We start from the raw sequence: 20,144 nt of genomic DNA, 5'->3' as shown, positions 1-20,144 counted from the left end.
AATTATTTTGGGTAAATTCTATGGCTCGTATTACAGACTTGATCAGTGGTTCCGAACCTGCAGCCCAATCAGCACACAGCTGTGGCTCATGTGACAACTTCCAGGCCATACAGGTAGTACAGACGCTCTCCGACTTACACAGTCGTTCCCTTCGGGAAAGCCTTGCGTAACTCAAATTTTGCACAAGTCAGAAATGTATACTCAAACATTGCACAAAAAACCACCCACCTCCTATTTCTAGCTTACGGAACTTTTTCCGTAAGTGCGAATTTGCGTAAGTCGGATCTTGCGTAACCCGTGGAGCGTCTGTATATACATTATGTGGATGCGGCCCAGATAACACAGAGCTGCATATGCAGCCCACAATGGTAAATATGTTGAAAACCACTGGACTAGATGATCACAATGGGTGCTTCTGGCCTTAGAACCTATAGATCTATGAAAGTATTGCCTTCATGAGGATTTTTTCACATTTAAAGTTTTTAATTGACCCCTTCATTTTGTAAAACTTTTATATTATGCAGAGACCCAGTCAGGTCAAAGCCCTATTGTGCTACACACAGTAGAGACGTAAGTAAAGACAAAGAACCTACTCCAAAGAACCTACAGTCTTGTAAATTCATTCATTTAGCAAGGTGAGTAGAAAGCACATGTGTAATCACAGATTAATTATCTTGTTGCTGGAACCTTAACTTTTGCATTTCCTGACTGTGATTTTAACTGTGCTACCTTACCATTACAGTAATGCAGCCTTTGAAGTGTAATGTTAATGACTGGAAAAGGAAGTGTTAGTACCAACATGAAAATTGTGTTCAATATCATTGATCCTGCAAATACTTACACCTCATGCTTAACTTTATGTACATGACTACTCTCACTAAAGTCACTGGGACACATCTGCATAAAGTTATGTTCAGAGTCTATGACATGCAGTACAGTTGTCAATAACCCATTGCAAGAAACAGTTGTTAATAATGAGCAGAACCACAGAAATTAGAGAGAGGAACCCCCATTGAGATGGCTGTCTTTTTAACTGGATCAATTAGAAAATACATGCTCTGTGATTTAACATATTACCTTGAGATACAATATGAGTCAAGCTTTCCCCCCCTACAAAAACACTGTACAGAGTAGCAATTTGCCATGTTTCCATTACTCAACTTTAAGAGGTGGTATTGTGATTGAAAACTCTGCCAATTGAAGTGCAGTGTTTTATAGGGAGACAGGACTGTCATATCATGAGCCTAGATGAATTCAAAACCCTCTACAGGCAAGCAGAACTAGACTGTAATTTAGGGACAGTACTAGAGAGTAAATATACAGCATATTAATGGTAAGGGACACACATGGGAGTCTCCAGAGACCTGATTTCTAAAGAAGCAGTTCTCACTGACTTCCAAGCCACAGTACCTGTGAAGAAAAAACATCAGTCCCCAAAAATCTTATAGCAGACAAGGGCTATTACCTATGGGGTACTTTAAGATTACTAAAAGAAAAGGAGTACTTGTGGCACCTTAGAGACTAACCAATTTATTTGAGCATAAGCTTTCGTGAGCTACAGCTCACTTCATCGGATGTATCCAATGAAGTGAGCTGTAGCTCACAAAAGCTTATGCTCAAATAAATTGGTTAGTCTCTAAGGTGCCACAAGTACTCCTTTTCTTTTTGCGAATACAGACTAACACAGCTGTTACTCTGAAACCTTTAAGATTACTAACTCCTTCACAAAAGAATACACCATGAATTCATACCAGCTATTGATAAACAGACTGTATATAAGAGCAGGATAGGTTTACGTACAGTTCAATCAGTTTTCCCATTGTTGAAGCCTGACTTTAGGTATGTGGCCTTCCTCTGTGTGTACTATAATACATGATTCTTGGGCACAATACACAAGCATTTTGTATAGTGATAGATGTACTTGCACTAAGAATTACATAGATGTTCCATATGTTGGACCAAACCTGGCACACATACTATAGCACTGGCTTCAAGTTCTTGTTGTGGCCATTACTTCAGCTATTCTGTCATCTCAACCCCCCCCGTATCAAAACACAGAAAGACTTGTAAAGTTGGAGGTTGGCCATCTCATACACATGTTTTAAAAACCCCTATGAAATCATCCCAAATTCATTTTCATTCATTGATTCAACCATCAGAAAAAAATCTTTCAGAGTACAGTAATTGTTTCCATATTTGCTCCTTTAAGGATGCTAGACAACCACAAGCCATTAGTCTTCACCACACAGCAAAAGGCACCAACAATCCAATCATCAGCTTCATAAATTGTTAGTCTGCCACAGAATTTTAAATGCAATGCAGATTGAACAGATTGTAATCATGCTCTCTCAGATCCTGCTAAAGACAGCCTTTAAAACAGACATATGCAGGCTTTTTGTCCCACAATACTGGAAAGCTTCACATCCGCTCCGATAAAACCTGTGTGGAGTCCACAAAGGAAAATGGACTTTATTCAGTACTTGACACTAACACTGCCCTGCCAGGAGTGACAGCATAGTGGAAAAACAGGATCAAAATCTGCAGCTCAAGAGAGTTACTCTAACAGGCATCTTGCAACAACAAAAATTGGTTTAATGAATATATGTTCCTCTTGATAAACTGTGAGGGTTTGAATAAAGGCAAACTTCTAAATGTAGTTGAAGAATCATTGTAGATGTTGCCAGGGAAGAAAGATATCATACTAAAATGAAACAATACTTCAAAATATTATGAATTTAAACACTGAAGGGATTCAACTAAAGGTCATCAGGCATGGGACGGAGTATCACTGGACCCTTATTCAATTCCAATTTCTTAATCTGGAGTATCCCTGATGAGACTCCAAAAATGATACAGTCAGAAGCATCAGCCACTAGTTATTTGCTTATGAAGCTTGTTCAATTGGAGTTCCCACCCAAAAAGCACAGTTGTGACTGAATATTTTGGATGCCTCAATTTTTGGTTGCCCAAATTAAAATATGAAAGAGGCCTGATTTTTCAGAAGGAGGATGCTTGCCACTTTCTGGAAAATCAGGCCTTTTAAAAATATATCTATTTGGGCACCCAAAAATCACTAAATACTTCTGGAAGTCTGGCCTCCATTTGCTCTGACAGAGACACCTTTCATATTACCTCCCATGGCATGCAGCTATCCTTAGATTAGAGGTGAAGGCCTTAGTAGTCTCCTGATTTCCATGAGCACAAATAGGTGGTGTAGAAATTTAGGATAGTTGTAGAACATGCAGTACTGCAATAGCACTTTAGAAATATGACATAGGAAGAATCCATAGGTTCACCTAGTTGAATGTTCATCCCCTCAACTTGTCAGAGACAAGCTTACAGTAAAACCCCCATCACTTGGGATCTCAGTAGACAGGTCTAGAATTCCAATTAGAGAGGTTTAAATACAGGAACAAAGTCATTCATGGCATTTCTCCCTTTAACTTCACTTTGGCAGCTTCTCTATTAACACTGGAGCTTACCATTTCCCAGTTTAACATTGCTTAATACAGCCAAAATACAGATCCCCATGAAGCAAATTGTTTGTCAACACTGTCCTGATAAAGCAGTAGTAATTACCATTCACTCGCATTAGAGTAAATCAATTTCCCAAGAGATGTCCCAGTTAAGCACAGAACGCTTTCCTGTATTAAATGGTCTACATGCCACATTTACTAAACACGCTCCTGTGTGTGCACACGGGATAACAAGAAGTGCAAGTGAAGCCCACACATTCGATAAACACAAACATCACAACACTCATTTGTTCATAACAAGGTCTGGGGGGCAGATTTTCAAAAGTATTTAGGCCTGTAAAGACGCAGATAAGCAGGATATTCAAAGGCACCGAAGGGGGGGGTGGGTGCTGAACTCCCATTGAAATCAGGTACCAAAACTAATTTCAGCTAACTTGGTGTAACTTGTGTGTTTAGACAAGCCCTAAGAAAAAGGCTCCATCTTCATGATAAACACTCGAGCCCCTAAAAAAAAAAATAAAGAGTGCTGTACATGGATTTGGTTATTAACCTGCCCAGGTGATTTAAAATTAAAGGATAACACACGCAACTTTTTTTCCATGTTCATTCAATTTATTACAAAACTCTAAGGGAAGTTAGTGTCATGATATATAAAAAGCTCAGTACATGCCATCACTCAGTTGGCTGAAGGATAAAAATGCCTTTGATAGAAATTTTTGCAAGCAATATTTGAGAACTGAAGACAAGTCTTCATAGGCATCCATGAAAGATATTTGGCATGCAGGGTGAACACATGGCTTAAGGCACAATGGTTTAGGAAACTCAGCTTCTCTGTCACCTCTGGTGTAGCATTAGCATTTTGTACCCTTTGTTTTTCATTATGCAAATACACCTGCCACAATAAACAAAAGCACAACCTACAAAGAGTGTCTTTTTTTTTTAATATTATATATGAGAAAAGTTATGACTAAACCAGTAACAAGTTATATAATGCTTCCATTAAGACAAAGCAAATGAAAGCTAGAATGCTGTGCACACACACACATTTACCGTAAACGGTTCACAAGATTTTTTTCTTTTTAGTATTTTATCACAAAATTGTCAAGAATAAGCTAGCTGAAATGTGATACATCATGTTAAACCCACTCACAATGACTAGAACAAACAGCGTGGTGTACTAGTTTTTGTATAAAAAGATATAGAAAGGATAAGAAACCTACATTATAAGCATGAAGACATAATTACCAAGAGGATCAAAAAAAGATACATATAACATGATTAAGGTTGGATATATAAAAAAAAATATGGTTTCACAACACGATCTTCAAGACTTTTCCCCCCCCAAGGTCTTGCTTTTTTCCCCAAGGTCTTGCTGCATCCAGCATCGTATCTGAGTGTTGTTACTGGTGTTCAATAGCATCATCAAACAGAATAAAGCACTGATCCATTTTTAAGAGAACCGTGTATCACTATGAATGAAAAAGAAAACAGTTTATTATGGAAAACAACAACAGAATAACTCAAATGACAAAGTTGTTTTACTCTTGAATCACTCATCACAGCAAAGAGTATAACATAAAACCACAGAATCAAAACTGGAAGGGACCTTGAGCGGTCATCTAGTCCAGTCCCCTGCACTCATGGTAGGACTAAGTATTATCTAGACCATTCCTGACAGGTGTTTCTTACCTGCTCTTAAAAATCTCCAGTGATCGAGATTCCAGAATCTCCCTACGCAATTTATTCCAGTGCTTAACCACCCTGACAGTTAGGAAGTTTTTGCTAATGTCCAACCTAAACCTCCCTTGCTGCAATTTAAGCCTGTTGCTTCTTGTCCAATCCTCAGAGGTTAAGAAAAACAATTTTCTCCCTCCTGCTTGTAACAAACCTTTTACATCCTTGAAAACTTATGTCCCCCTCAGTCTTTTCTTTTCCAGACTAAACAAATCCAATGTTTTCAACCTTCCCTCATAGGTCATGTTTTCTAGACCTCTGATCACTTTTGTTGCTCTTTTCTGGACTCTCTCCAATTTGTCTACATCCTTCCTGAAATTTGGCACCCAGAACTTGGACACAATACTCCAGTTGAGGCCTAATCAGCACAGAGTAGAGCAGAAGAATTACTTCTTGTGATTTGCTTACAACACTCCTGCTAACACATCCCAGAATGATGTTCGCTTTTTTTTGCGACAGCATTACACTGTTGACCCATATTTAGCTTGTGATCCACTATGACCCCCCAGATCCCTTTCCACAATACTCCTTCCTAGGCAGTCATTTCCCGTTTTGTATGTATGCAACTGATTGCTCCTTCCTAAATGGAGTACTTCACATTTGTCCTTATTGAATTTCATTCTGTTTACTTCAGAGCATTTCTCCAGTTTGTCCCGATCATTTTGAATTTTAATCCTATCCTCCAAAGCCCTTGCAACCCCTCCCAGCTTGGTATCGTCCACAAACTTTATAAGTGTACTCTCTATGCCATTATCCAAATCATTGATAAACATAGACCCTGGGAACAAAACCCTTATGTTTCCACGCAACATGGACCTGAGTCAGCACTGGAGCGAACAAGAGTAACTCACTGAAGTCAAAAAGAAAAGGAGTACTTGTGGCACCTTAGAGACTAACCAATTTATTAGAGCATAAGCTTTCGTGAGCTACAGCTCACTTCCTGAAGTCAGTGGGTATCATGTCCACTTACTCCTGGGGTGAGTTTGGCCCCAAATGTTTAATGGATTCAAATCTCTAATAAGAGCAGAGGAAGGAGACTATTTTTAGTTGTTACATGTATTTTCTCACATGCCCATATTCTCTTCAGTCTGAGAGAAGGCAAAGGCCATGGTGTGGCTCAGCTGATTAGTGCTGAATGTAAGAAGCTTGTCTCATCCTGAAGGCCAATCAGTCTGTTAAGCAGAAATGTACAATTTTATTTCTATCAAGGAAAATAAATGCAATGATTCCATCTAATTAAGGCTAATCGGAAATGAGCTTTGTGTTATCAAAGCTGTCTCTTATAATACTGCCTAAGCTTAGCAAGAAAATGGCTAGATTGTTCTGAGAATTCGTCCAGAGGCACTCACAGTTAAATCAAGAGATACTGGCCTACAATTTCAAAAATAACTAGTGATTTTGGGTGCCTTCAGTTTTGGATGACCCAACATGTAATACATTTAAAGGGCCTGATTTTCAGAGGGTGGATGCTCAGCACTTTCTGAAAATCAGGCTCCTTTAAAAGATCTCTCAAGCTGGACACTCAAAAACTGAAGCACTCAGATTCAGTAGGCCGCTGGTCCATAGCAAGATATAAGTTTGTTTTCTCTTATCACTTATCTGAGCATATAATAAGGAAATTCTAGGAAACACTGAAGTTACCATCTCAAGTAAAAACACACAGAATATGGTATAACTTCATTTATCCAGATTAGGATTCCCAGTGACGATTACACTGTAGGAAAAAAGCTTTAACAAAGCCGATTTAGGCAAGGTCCTATGCTCCTTGTGGTTCTCACAATGCAGATTTTGTGCAGCATGCCAATCATCTACTATATTAAATTCATTTCACATAATAAAAAACAACCAAACAGAATAAGCAAGCCATCACTGAAGCTCTAAATAAGTCTGAGTCCGAGGGCAGCTGACTGTAAACACAGGCTATTATGCTACATTTCTGTTCCAACTAGGAAATAAATTTGTAAACTTCTGCAGCTGCACAGCTGTCTGGCAGGTGCAAGAGAAATGTGTCCATCAACAATCCCAAAAGCCTTTGGGATTGCAAATTCAGGAAAAAAGCTGGAGTTTCAAATAAAAAAATAGATCTGTTTATTTTGCACAATTATGTGCACTAAAATTGCTAATATTTATAACAACCTAATTTTCATTGTTCATTTTACAAGTACAAGCCTTATTTAGAGAGAGTCAGAAATCACCATGCTCTCTTGATATGAATTCCGTTAACTAGCGTTTCCTTCTTTCTCCCAGGGAGAAAAAACATTTTATTCTTGGGATCCACTATATCCTCACTATTCTTTTTATGAATTTATCTTCCTAGTTTTGCTATACTTATTAAAAGTAATAGTGTCACCCATATTTCCCTGAATTTGATCCAATAGCCCACAGATAACTTGTATACCTGTATCTGCAACACAAGTTCATATCATTACTTAAATATAGTTACACTATATTTTTCCAAAAAGAAAAGGAGTACTTGTGGCACCTTAGAGACTAAAATTTATTTAGTCTCTAAGGTGCCACAAGTACTCCTTTTCTTTTTGCAAATACAGTTAACATGGCTGCTACTCTGAAACCTATATTTTTCCAGTGTTATGCCATTAAAACAAAGCTTCCTAGCAAATTTTAGCTAGAAGATTGCTTGGTAACCTCTAGTGCACACCCATACAGACACTTATGTTCTGATTACCTTACCATTCCATGACTGGAATTTAGCCACCATACACAAGTTAACACCCCTAAATTTTTCATAAAAGTTCCATGGAATTTGTAATTACCAGGTTTTAAGTTTGATCTGAAATACAGCACACACCCAGCAACACAATGCCTCCTAGCACCACAGTGGGACACTGACTAAATGCTTCTCAAGTGTAGAGGCCACTTTAGGCAGAAGGCATTTGGGAATTCAGCAAAGAACTGCTTATCTTTTTTGGTAGTTAATCCATTTACTCCTGGGAGAATTCTGCAACACTGCACATGCACAGAATTTATGTCCCCTACAAATTTTCTTTGCTTCCCCGCAGAAAAATAACTTTCTGACAGGGAAGCAAAGGGAAGTCACAAGAGTCATGCGACCCCCGCCCCAGCAGTATGTTCTGGGTCCACAGAGCAACCAGCAGAGAGGTAAATCACGGTGGAACTTGGAAGACCCGGCTGGTGGCTCCTACCCTGAGCTAGGCTCAGCTGCTAGTCCCGGCTGGGGATGACGGGACTTCCTCTTTCCCTGCACCGCATCCAGGGCCAGGTCAGACCCACCCCCAGATTTCTCCCCCAGCTGCAGGAAGCTCTGCAAACTCCACCCCCTCACCCTCCACCCCACCCCTGCTCCCTGCACCCATTGCTCCTCAGCTGCAGGGGGAGGGATCCTTGTATAAGGAGCTGCTCCCCCATCCGCCCAACCCCCGTAGATTCAGTCCCCCTCATACTCATAACCTCCCGCTGAGACTCACCCCCACACACACTCGGAACCCCCCCCCCAATGAGCCCCACTCCCACTTCACCTGGACCACCACGATGAGCCACCCACACCCGGATTCCCACCCCACTGAGCCCCAACCAGCTGCACCTGGATCCCCACCCAACTGAGCCCCACTCTCCCAGCATCTGGAGCCCCCACTGAGCACCCTATACTCAGACTTCCCTGCCAGCTCTATTCCCCCCATACCAAGACCCCACCCCCGCTGAACCTCAACCACCTTCACCTGGACCCCCGAAGAGTCCCATTACCATTGCACCCAGAACCCCCCCCCCAACAATCCACTGAGCATCCAGATCCCCCTCGCACCTAGACTGCCCCGCACAGAACCCTCTCAACCCACACCTGGATCCCGCCTTGCTGAGCCTGCCTGCCCACATGGAGGGGCAGGGTCCTGGGGTGTTTCTGGGGCAGGCTCGGTCCTTGCGCTCTATCAGGATTGGGAGCAGCCTCACCTGAAATATTTCACTGATGGCAAAGTAAGGAGCTAGTATGTGGTTCATCAAGAATTTCCGCCCACAATTCTGTTCAGGGACAACCAGAGGGTGTGACAGCTAAGACGGCATTCTTCCCCAGATACAGTTCAAGTTTCTGTTTTTGGGGGGGGGGGGGTTTCCCCCTTTTTACTCCTAAAGGTGAGAAGTGTGCTTTTATAATCAAAGCCCTTTCCTCTCAACACCCAAACTGGCTTTTCTTCAAATGCCATACATTTTATGGTATAAATACAGCATTCGTATCAGTGAGCCATTTGCAGCGGTAAAGACAGATGCATCTTTTTTTGCAAAGCTTGTGAATTCAAATTTAATCATACAGTGACTCGTATTAGGATGCACTGTATTAGGAAAACTTTGCTGCAATTCTGAAAAAGTAGTTTCTTCCATACTTGGCATTTTACTAGCCAGTTTTGACTCATTCCTGCTCCTCTCCTCCTTCCTCCCCCCCCCCAACATATATTTTTAGAGACGTTCCTGTTATTTCAGACATTCTTATAGTTGACTTCTCTGCTTCAAATTAGTTTCATTTCATCTTCCCTTCTGTTGATCAGCAGCATTTTTTTCCTTCTCCTTTTAAAATTTCATTTGCCAGGTGTACGTCAAGTTACGAAGCCGGTTCAGATAGCTTTGAAATTCTTTTGTTTTTTTCAGTTCATTTGCTTATAGCTGGTTTACCCATTGAAGTCACGTATGGAGAGCAATGAGCTCTGGAACTACAATCCAAAAAAGCTTATTTAACAAAAAACTAGTTAAAAGCATTTAACAACCCACAATTTTGCTTTAACTCCTAGTTGTCATTTTAAAAACTTGACAGGCTTTCACAAATTACACCATAGGCTTGCTTGATACTCATGGAATTGAAATAGTAATTGTCCTCTCTCTATCCTGCCACACCCCATGTATTTAACCAGCTGTGTTAAAAGCAGCGCCGTCTACTGGACGAAAAAGTAATACTGGAAGATGCTTACAATGTTTCATCACAGGATAGTTGAGCCTCTTATTTCAGAGGCAGTAAATAGGGTCAACAGGAAGCACCATTCCCCTTGCCTGACTTAGGAAAGAATGTGACTACTCCTTTTAGAGGGCTCTTTCTAGGTGTACATACAGTGACTAGGACAATGGAACTCTGATCACAATGGAGGGCACTGAAAGTTACAAAAATACAAATAATGTATTTCCCGATGCTCCTAACATCATTCCTGTTAAATGGGAGTATTGCAGACAGCTATTAGGAACTCTTAACATTTCAAAACACGCAATTTAGATACAGCTTAATAATTGTCATAAGGGGTTTTTTTTAGGGCTGTTGATTAATCGCAGTTAACTCACATGATTAACTCAAAAACATTAATCACGATTAATCGCAGTTTTAATCGCACTGTTAATGAATTTATTAAATATTTTGGATGTTCTTCTACATTTTCAAATATATTGATTTCAATTACAACACATAATATAAAGTGTACACTGCTCACTTTATATTATTTTTATTACAAATATTTGCACTGTAAAAATGATAAAAAACAGTATTTTTCAATTCATCTCATACAAGTACTGTAGTGCAATCTCTTTATTGTGAAAGTGCAACTTACAAATTTAGATTTTTTTTTGTTACAGGACCGCACTCAAACAAAACAATGCAAAACTTTAGTGCCTACAGGTCCACTCAGTTCTACTTCTCTTTCAGCCAACTGCTAAGACAAACAAGTTTGTTTACATTTACGGGAGATAATGCTGCCAACTTCTTATTTACGTCATCAGAAAGTGGTAACAGACATTCACGTGGGACTTTTGTAGCCAGCATTGCAAGGTATCTACATGACAGATATGCCAAACATTCGTATGCACCTTCATGCTTCAGCTACCCATTCCAGAGGACATGCTTCCAGGCTGATGACGCTTGTTAAAAAAATAATGCGTCAATTAAATTTGTGGCTGAACTCCTTGGGAGAGAATTGTAGGTCTCCGGCTCTATTTTACTCACATGCTACCATATATTTCATGCTATAGTAGTCTCAGATGATGACTGAGCACATGTTGTTCATTTTAAGAACACTTCACTGCAGATTTGACAAAGTGCAAAGAAGGTACCAATCTGAGATTTCTAAAGATCGATACAGCACTCAACCCAAGGTTTAAGAATCTGAAGTGCCTTCCAAAATCTGAGAGGGACGAGGTGTGGAGCATGCTTTCAGAAGTCTTAAAAGAGCAACACTCCAATGCGGAAACTACAGAACCCGAACCACCAAAAAAAGAAAATCAACCTTCTGCTGGTGGCATTTGACTCAGACGATGAAAACAAACATGCGTCGGTCCGCACTGCTCTGGACTGTTATCGAGCAGAACCCATCATCAGCTGTCCTCTGGAATGGTGGTTGAAGCATGAAGGGACATATGAATCTTTAGCGCATCTGGCATGTAAATATCTTGCAACGTCGGCTAAAATAGTACCATGTGAACACCTGTTCTCACTTTCAGGTGACATTGTAAACAAGAAGCGGGAGGCAGAATCCTGCAAATGCAAAAAAACTTGTTTGTCTAAGCGACTGGCTCAACAAGAAATAGGACTGAGTGGACTTGTAGGCTCTAAAGTTTTACATGGTTTTATTTCTGAATGCAGGTTGTTGTTTTTTACATAATTCTACATTTGTAAGTTCAACTTTCATGATAAAGAGATTGCACTACAGTACTTGTATTAGATGAATTGAAAAATACTATTACTTTTTTTTTTTACAGTGCAAATACTTGTAATCAAAAATAAATATAAAGTAAGCACTGTACACTTTGTATTCTGTGTTATAACTGAAAATCAATATATTTGAAAATGTAGAAAACATCCAAAATATTTAAATAAATGGTATTCTATTATTGTTTAGCAGTGCAATTGATCACGATTTTTTTCCCCAATCGCTTGACAGCCCTAGTTATTTTAATTCAAATTTATAATATCATGCACACACACAAAATCTGTCAAGATTTCTCAAAAGGAACTAATGAAAAACACAACCCAATGTTTAAGATAAAATAATCTGCCTTTGTAACACACAAAAATTATCTGATACAATGGATAGTCTTTCTGCTGTGGGATCACTTAGCGAACCAAGCCAACTTTCATTTACGTGTTAACTGACAGAACAGCTGATGCTTAGGTACAGGGTGTGTCATATGAAATGATTACATAGGAATGCATCTGCACTGTTGGGAATTTATCCCATCATTTTTCATCATCATTCCAGACATTTCACTCATCATGCTGAGCTTATTTTCACTCAAAGAAATAAGTCCAGCACTTCAAAACCTCCTGTCTTGCAGAGTTGTGTCTTAGGCATTTTGTTTTATACCACCAACCAGTATGAAACTTTTTCAGTCAGCCTACAGAAGTTTTCCAAATGGTTAATTGAATCCTCTACTTTTTAAAAAATAAAAATGAAACACTACATTAGACAGATAACATTTAGAGTTGTCACGTACTGTGTTTTTCCATTTCTACCCCTACTGTTTAGCCATAACAGCACTGACAGATAAGATTTGACAGGAATGGAATTTTGAAGAGCGAGGGATCTTGGAGTCGTATCACTCCTGGTACACAATATAGTGTAGGGAACTGTAGAATGCCCTTTGCTGTTGCAGAATTCCCCACAGAAGCAGGCCCTGAAGAAGCACTGAATTCCTGGGAACTCAGCATACAGAAAGAGTGGATTAAAAGCCAAATAAAGTTCTACAGAACAAGAGGAAAGACACCAGTCAAAAATGACTTTCTTAGCACTTAGTGAAGAATAATTTTTATATACAGTGCTTTGAAAATCACCACCTTTACAAGGTGTTGCATTACTCCCAGGGGAAAACTGACAGAAGCTAAGTGATTCACTCAAGGCCACTAAGGGCATGTCTACACAGCAAAAAAAGACCATGGCTGGCCCGTGCCAACCAACTTGGGCTTGCAGATCTTGGCCTGTGGGCTGTTTTATTGCTGTGTAGATTTCTGGGCTTGGGCTGAACCAGACTCTAGCACTCTGGAGGTCCCAGAAGTCTACACAGCAATAAAACATCCCCAAGCAGGCTGGCACAGGCCAGCTGCAGGTTTTTCTTTGCTGGGTTGACATACCATATAGGAGACTGTGGAAGAACCAGGATTAGAATAAAAAGGATAAGTGGTGCTTAGACTATATTCCTAACAACATTCAAGAGACAATCTATCAATCCAGGGCATTCTGGATGGATAAGGGGCTATGGGGCACTATTCATATTTTGGCTGAACAGAGCACTATTTCAAGAATTATAGCACTTTCCATGCATAGACTGCCTTTTCATACAAGAAGTTTACCATTTTACAAACACTAGCCTTAACAGCCTTGGCCAGGTAAACACAGTGGGTAAAATAAGGCAGAGAGAGTAAATGATTTGCCCAACGTCAGAGTAAGGCAATGACAGAAGTCCCCTACCCCAACCCTGCTCTAATCACTTGATCACACTGTCTCATTTGAACACAGTGAGTTACTGCGCATTATAAACTAGTGAAAGCACACCAGCCTCCATACCCTTGGCTAAAGTTTTTAAGATCACTGACAAGACCTTTCTATGCAAGCTAGCGGCAAGGTCCATCCACCATCTACAGTGCCTCTAAGGAAAGCGAGTACTTGTGGCACCTTAGAGACGAATATGAACACCAGCATAGAGTTCAGTGTTTCGAAGTGACAGCTTTTCTCTCACTGGTAAGGGGAGAATGAAAGTTTTAAGCTGCAGCCTCCCCTCTGCAAGAAAAAGTGCAACACGCTGAACAGAAGCTGTGGTGCTGACAGACTGACTTGACACGCAGAATCTAGAAAAGCCAAAGAAATGGGAGAATGGTGCAGCCCATCTATTCTAGCTAAAAAACACATCCACAAGCTGTGCCAGGTGGTTGTTCCAAAAACTAAAAATTTGCCTAAGCTTTACATTCCCTGAGGTTCACATTTCATCTGCCAAAAACTACAGCATGCTACATTCTTCCTCAGATGACATTTCTCATCACATCAATTTGGCATCTGACAATACCACTTTATAAGGCTGGTTGCTATGACAGTACAGAGCTTTTTTTTTTTTTTTAATCATCATGTTATCCATTAGGAACTAGCTACTTACTTCCTTTCTTTTGTATTACGCTTGTCAGGAACATGAACAGTGTAAACACAAAACATGCAACTTTGTTAACAACTCTCTATGCAATCATGGAAATGGCCAGCTATGCTAAAAACTTTTCAACATTTTCTACAGATGTTATAGGAACAAGATGTCGGTCTTACTGAATATACTTCCATCTCTCTATATTTATTTTATACTGCCTTTGTCCCAACACCACCCTGAAGCTATCCAGGACAATGGAGTGAAAGATAATGGCAATCCAGATCTGCAGGAATGAGAAGGGGGAAAACAGACAGAGTGCTGAGCTCTCTGCTTTAAGGAGAAAAAAATTCCACCACCTACCCGCAATCATTTTCAGCTAAAAAAAAACCTCATTATCTTGTACAAGTTATTCATCTGAGAAAGGCAGATTTAGAGACTGGCACTAACTCTGATAGTATACCTTCTAATCTAACAGGTTAGAAGAAACTTTGCAAATACATACATTGTGCCTGCTAACCTGCCAAAGAAAGCTAAGTCTGGTTTAGTTTTTTGGTTAATTATTCTCACACTCCAAATCTCTTGCTTAAATCCTCAAAACACAAGAATGAAGACAGCTTTTGTATTTAAAGTGACACCATATTTTCCTGTATTTTAGAAGGAAAATTATTTTTGCTTGAAAATTTTGTACGTACTTCACATACAAACACCAACTGTAACAGAAATTAAGAGAAAATATGTTTCCAGTTTATATACTTTGTATATTTGACTACACTCATGAGGGTAACTGTTTTGTTCATGGCCAGTTGCACTGGACTCATCCATTAGCCTGTCACCACTACTTAGGCACAGTTCTGTGAGTAGGAAGCTGCTCACATACACATACTTCGCTTGAACCTGCAAGAAGGCATTTACTATAGCTGCAACAGCAAAGCTGAAAGTGAACAGGCAGCAGCCCGGCATGTGCACAAAGCAGCCCATGCACATTTGGTGGGGCTGCTCTCTCTAAGACCCTTTAATCATCAGAGGAGAGCAGAAAAAACAACAGTTCCCACAGATCTGGAACAGATCATGAAATGTGCACGTATTGGTTATCACTGCTTTCAAGAACGTCTTCCTCTTTCATTGCTGATTATGTCTCCTCCACCATCACCTCCTTTCCAATCTCTTCACAGATTTCCACTCTTCCATATCAAACTTGATCTACCCATCCTCTTTCAAGGCTCTACACAGTTCATTCCTTCCTGTCTATAATCTCCACCTATTCCGTGTCCCCTTCATTCCATATATTTTCAAAAGTCTTCCAGTTAGTGTTTGTTAAGTGCCCTCCCCACCTCTGCAATAAAGCCTGGCTTTGTAGAGATTCATTACCTCAGCAAAACCAAAGAAAAACACGTGGCTAAGCTCAGGATGCAAGATCTTCACCTATAATACAAGAAATTCTGTTCAACTGATAAGAAACCTTAGACCTAGTTACACAGCTTTGAAGCTCCACCTTTGTTTTCAATTATTTTCTATCAATTTTGAATATGCTTTGTTCCATTTAAAGGTACACTGGGGGCCGTTCTGGGAGTTATTGGTGCAAGTACTCCTGAGGAGTAAATGAATGTTCAACCTTTGAGGAGAGGGACGGGCCCAAGCTCTTGTGCCCTCTCCAAAGTGACAACAGGATCCCATGTCAGTGGTCTGGTTTAGTCAACAGAGCTATGACAATTTACACTAGCTGAGGATCTGTTCCATATGGAAGAATAGTATGAGCATCTTGAAGGGAAAAACTGAGGAATCGTCAAAATTCTATTCAGAACATGGTATGACTGGTGATCTGGTTTTGACAAGTCCCCTGTCTAGACAGAGGCTTAAGAAATGGTGAGACCTATAGATAACATGCACCTCACAGCCACAGCATTTCTCAGCCAAATCCATTTCTCAAAATGTGTTCAATCCCAGTATTTCCAGCCTACATGTGGTTTTCAAATGTTTTAGGATAGATTTAGCATGCTTATACAAATATTTCATTAGAAACTATTCTTTCCTACAACTAATCTATTTTACAGGTATTGCTGGGGTGACATTTATAGGAGGAAACTGAAATGGTCTAGTTCTCAGGTTTTTATTCTGCATCAAAATGAAAATGATGTGAGATATGAGAGTTCACAGCATTAGTCCTTTGGTCTGTGAGTAATTCAGATACTTAGGGGAGGCTGTATTTCAGTGAGTAATGCAAAGCACCCACAAAAACACTTTGTACCCAGACACATACCATCATGTCCAGACCTTTGTTTGCCCATGTGTCCACGGTTGCAAACTTGACCTGGGATAAACCCTGCTCCAATTTTTAAAAAGCTACTTATGGCAGAGCTGGATATGGGATTTCTGAACCAGAGAGAACTCAGTCCCGTTATTAGACAACCAGTGTTCAGAGTATTGCATTCTGCCAGCTCTCAGCTACTGAATTTCATAGCTGGGCCAGTGTCTGAGCACTGGGATCAAAGTAAAATGTTTGGATATTCTTGTGTGCACACAGTGTTCAAGTGTGCTTTGCAGGCAACAATTAGGAAAGAATTTTGCTAGATTCTGAGTGTGATTTTATATAGTGATTTCTATAGGTGACTGCGTAAATATGTAATCTGCAATTATCAACAAGGATTGGGTTCTTTGGCAAGGTGAGTAGTAGTACTTTCAAAATATTTCCTATGAAAATAGCTGTCTCATTTAAAAAAATAAAAAATTAAAGGGTTTGGACATACCAAAAAAAGGGCTACCATTAATTTCCCAGGACCTCAGAACCACCTTTGATTCAAACTACAGCATTTAAAAAACCCCATAAAGTTACCAGCTACTGTCTATGTATGCAGAAGACTAATAGTGAGTCATTGCTACTGTATACACAGTATGGTCAACCACAAGAAATTTCCTTAGTGTTTAGTCTTTCAATTCTGGGACTATGTATTTTACTATAGAGGTGAGGAGACACGGTCAGTCTGGTCTCAGTTGTGAAGGCTTATCCATTTGCTGGGAATTTGGAATTGTGACAGGGTGAAAAAGACCTGAGTTTGATTTTTTTTTTAATTTACCTTTTTTTTTTTAATATGGCTTTCATCAGGGAACATGGTGTATATACCAGTAGAACTTTGTCTTCTTTAATAGGGGCCCAGTGGACAAGTTTACTCCTTTTCGAGGCTTAACTTTAAAAAGTTCTAGGGTTGTTGGGTTTTTTTAAATGTAAACAGGAAAAGTGAAGGTTCAAGTAAAGGCAACAAAAATCTCCTTATTTTAGGCCTGGAATGTTGGCAGCTGTCACAAGGTCAGAAGGGATAATATAATCCATTTTATTCAGGCTTTACATTCCAGCAAATCAAAACTGGAGCATTAAACTGAAGTATCAAACAACAGGAACAAGGCTCCTCATATGTTTCTATTTTTTATTCTTGTATTTAAGAAAATATAAGAACTATGCCTTCTGCATCCTGAAGAAAACACAGGGATTTACAATAAAAAGTGATTCCCCTTGAGCGCTTGCAAGTTTTGAATGCTGGCCCCAGGGACTAATATACCATATGTAGACTCTGACATCAAGGAAGTACACATCCAATAAACAAGTTCGATTTGTCCACTATTTTTTCCTCTAACACTTTGCAAACACTGTCAGTTTATTAAGCAGACTGCTTATACAGGATGATGGCTATACTTACTTTTCCATATAAGCAAGTTACCACAGTTATTAACTCTACTTACTCCTGAAAGTGATGTTAAAGTATCAGCCAGTAACATTCTTGAAAGGAAATATGCACTCATACTGGTAAGTGTCTGCAATCTTGACTTACCTCAGTAAAGTCTTGCATTATAATACTTGAGAGACAAGGTAGGTGAGGTAATATCTTTTATTGAACCAACTTCTGGTCCAATAAAAGATATTACTTCACCTACCTTGTCTCTCTCTCATATCCTGGGACCAACATGGCTACAACACTTCAAACAATTATAATATTTGAGAGAGACAAGTGGGGGAAATGCCACAGGAAACTACAGACACCTGAACGGAGGGTAAACTGAAGCCAAATCAGCTACTCCTGCGGAAGACGGATATATGCAACCAGAATAGAGCAGAGGGCTGGAAACAAGCTATGGCCCTCTGAGGTTTTATCGTTTGAAGAGAACAGGACTGAAACACTTCATGCTACTGCTGTATGGTGGGAAAAAGCCTCCCTACTGGCTATTGTGCACACCAGCAGGCATTGCAGTGAAGAGATGTAACGGGTGAAGAGATCATGTCAGCCAAGAGGCAAATCTAATTCACAGACTAGCCTTCTAGAGCAAGCAGCAAAGTGTCTCAGATAAAATGAGCTGCTGGATAATTTGTGTATTCTCTGCTGTGATTAATGGGTGGTTTCCGTATAATATTTAGCAAATCTAGAAGTGAATCTCACATTGATATACATACTTTTCTTCATTTACTGACACACCTTGAAAAGATTTAGTTTTGATTTGAAGGCAAAGGCAGTACAATATATATACAGACTGTTGAAAGGAGCCCTGGAGTTTCAGAGGCGATATTATCAGAATCAGAAACCACCATCTGAGAGGAGGGAGATCCCAGAAAAATTCACGTGACTGGATTCCACTAAATGACTTACTCAGTTCAGTGGACCAATCTGACAAACACCATTCACTCTTTACAGTGAAAATGAAAAAAGGGCTGTATGCAATTTAATTTCTTATAGATAATAGCCCAAAACAGGAAGTTAAATGATCTAGACTAACTATAGAGGCAGGTTTCAGAGGGGTAGCCATGTTAGTCTGTATCAGCAAAAAGAATGAGGAGTATTTGTGGCAGCTTAGAGACTAACAAATTTATTTGAGCATAAGCTTTCATGGGCTAAAACCCACTTCATCGGATGCATGCAGTAGAAAATACAGTAGGAAGAGATATAGATATATATATATACATACACACACACACACACACACACACAGAGAACATGAAAAAATGGGTGTTGCCATACCCACTATAACGAGAGTAATCAGTTAAGGTGGGCTATTATCAGCAGGAGAAAAAAAACCTTTTGTAGTGATTATCAGGATGGCGCATTATAGTAGCTGGACAACCAGTATGCAAATCAGTTATATCAGCCCAAACCGTTCATTACACCTCTTCTTCAGTTCGGTAACTGAAGCTCTTTGCTGGTTATTAATTTGTTTCTGACAACACCCACAATGTGCCAGGAGCTGTAGAAACAGACTCCTTGTAAAGGCAAATACAAAGCCCCGTGTTTACTAAAGTCAATTTGAGGAAGTTACCAAAGATTTCACTTTCTAGCAAATCAATGAAGCATGGTACAGGATTTTAACGAAGAGAATAATAGCTACATAAAACAAAACAAAAAATGTACCTTGTTAGCCACATGTTCAGCATCTCACTCATCCCCAGGCTTCATCCTCATCTGGGCCTGCATCTGTGCAATCATTTCCTGCATGCGACGCAGCTGTGAAGAAAAAAAAAGAAACCACCACCTTTTACTCGCAGACTTTGGACAGCTCAGGCTCATTCTTTCCCTGAAACTAATGGGGAAAATACCCAGATATACAGAAAGTTGTGAATCCTTTCCTTCCTTGGTGGAGAAAGGAACCCAGTTTCTTTCCCACCCTATATTACAATTTAGTGTTTAATTACATGGTCCATTTCTTACTGATGTATCCCAGTCAAAGATCCTTTTGGCCCAGAGTGTGAAGTCAAGATCATATCAGAGACACATTTCAGGTCAGCAAGCTACATGAGAATCTTGACCATGAGAGCGTGGAAACCAAGATCTTTCAGAAGCACATTCGCAGACTTGCAAATTAGCACACAGATATAACAAAACGGAGGAA

General features: G+C 39.7%; 1 protein-coding gene across 6 annotated transcripts in view; it reads right to left on the bottom strand.

Annotated features, from left to right (window-relative positions):
• Positions 1 to 4,066: 4,066 nt before the first annotated feature.
• Positions 4,067 to 20,144, bottom strand: part of LOC140898772 (septin-2) — a 61,173-nt gene continuing 45,095 nt past the window's right edge. For all 6 annotated transcript variants that reach the window (XR_012155092.2, XM_073313144.2, XM_073313140.2 and 3 more), the window contains 2 exons: positions 19,667 to 19,759; positions 4,067 to 4,945 (listed from right to left, as the gene is read on the bottom strand). Coding sequence is in view for 5 of the 6 variants with exons in the window: in XM_073313144.2 (XP_073169245.1) it covers positions 19,691 to 19,759 (69 nt within the window). In the remaining variant the exon portion in view is untranslated. The remainder of the gene's footprint in view (positions 4,946 to 19,666; positions 19,760 to 20,144) is intronic.

The sequence above is a fragment of the Lepidochelys kempii genome, chromosome 15 (assembly GCF_965140285.1).
Source record: "Lepidochelys kempii isolate rLepKem1 chromosome 15, rLepKem1.hap1, whole genome shotgun sequence".
In the NCBI taxonomy this organism is placed as follows: Eukaryota; Metazoa; Chordata; order Testudines; family Cheloniidae; genus Lepidochelys; species Lepidochelys kempii.
This window is presented reverse-complemented; position numbering and strand designations above follow the sequence as displayed.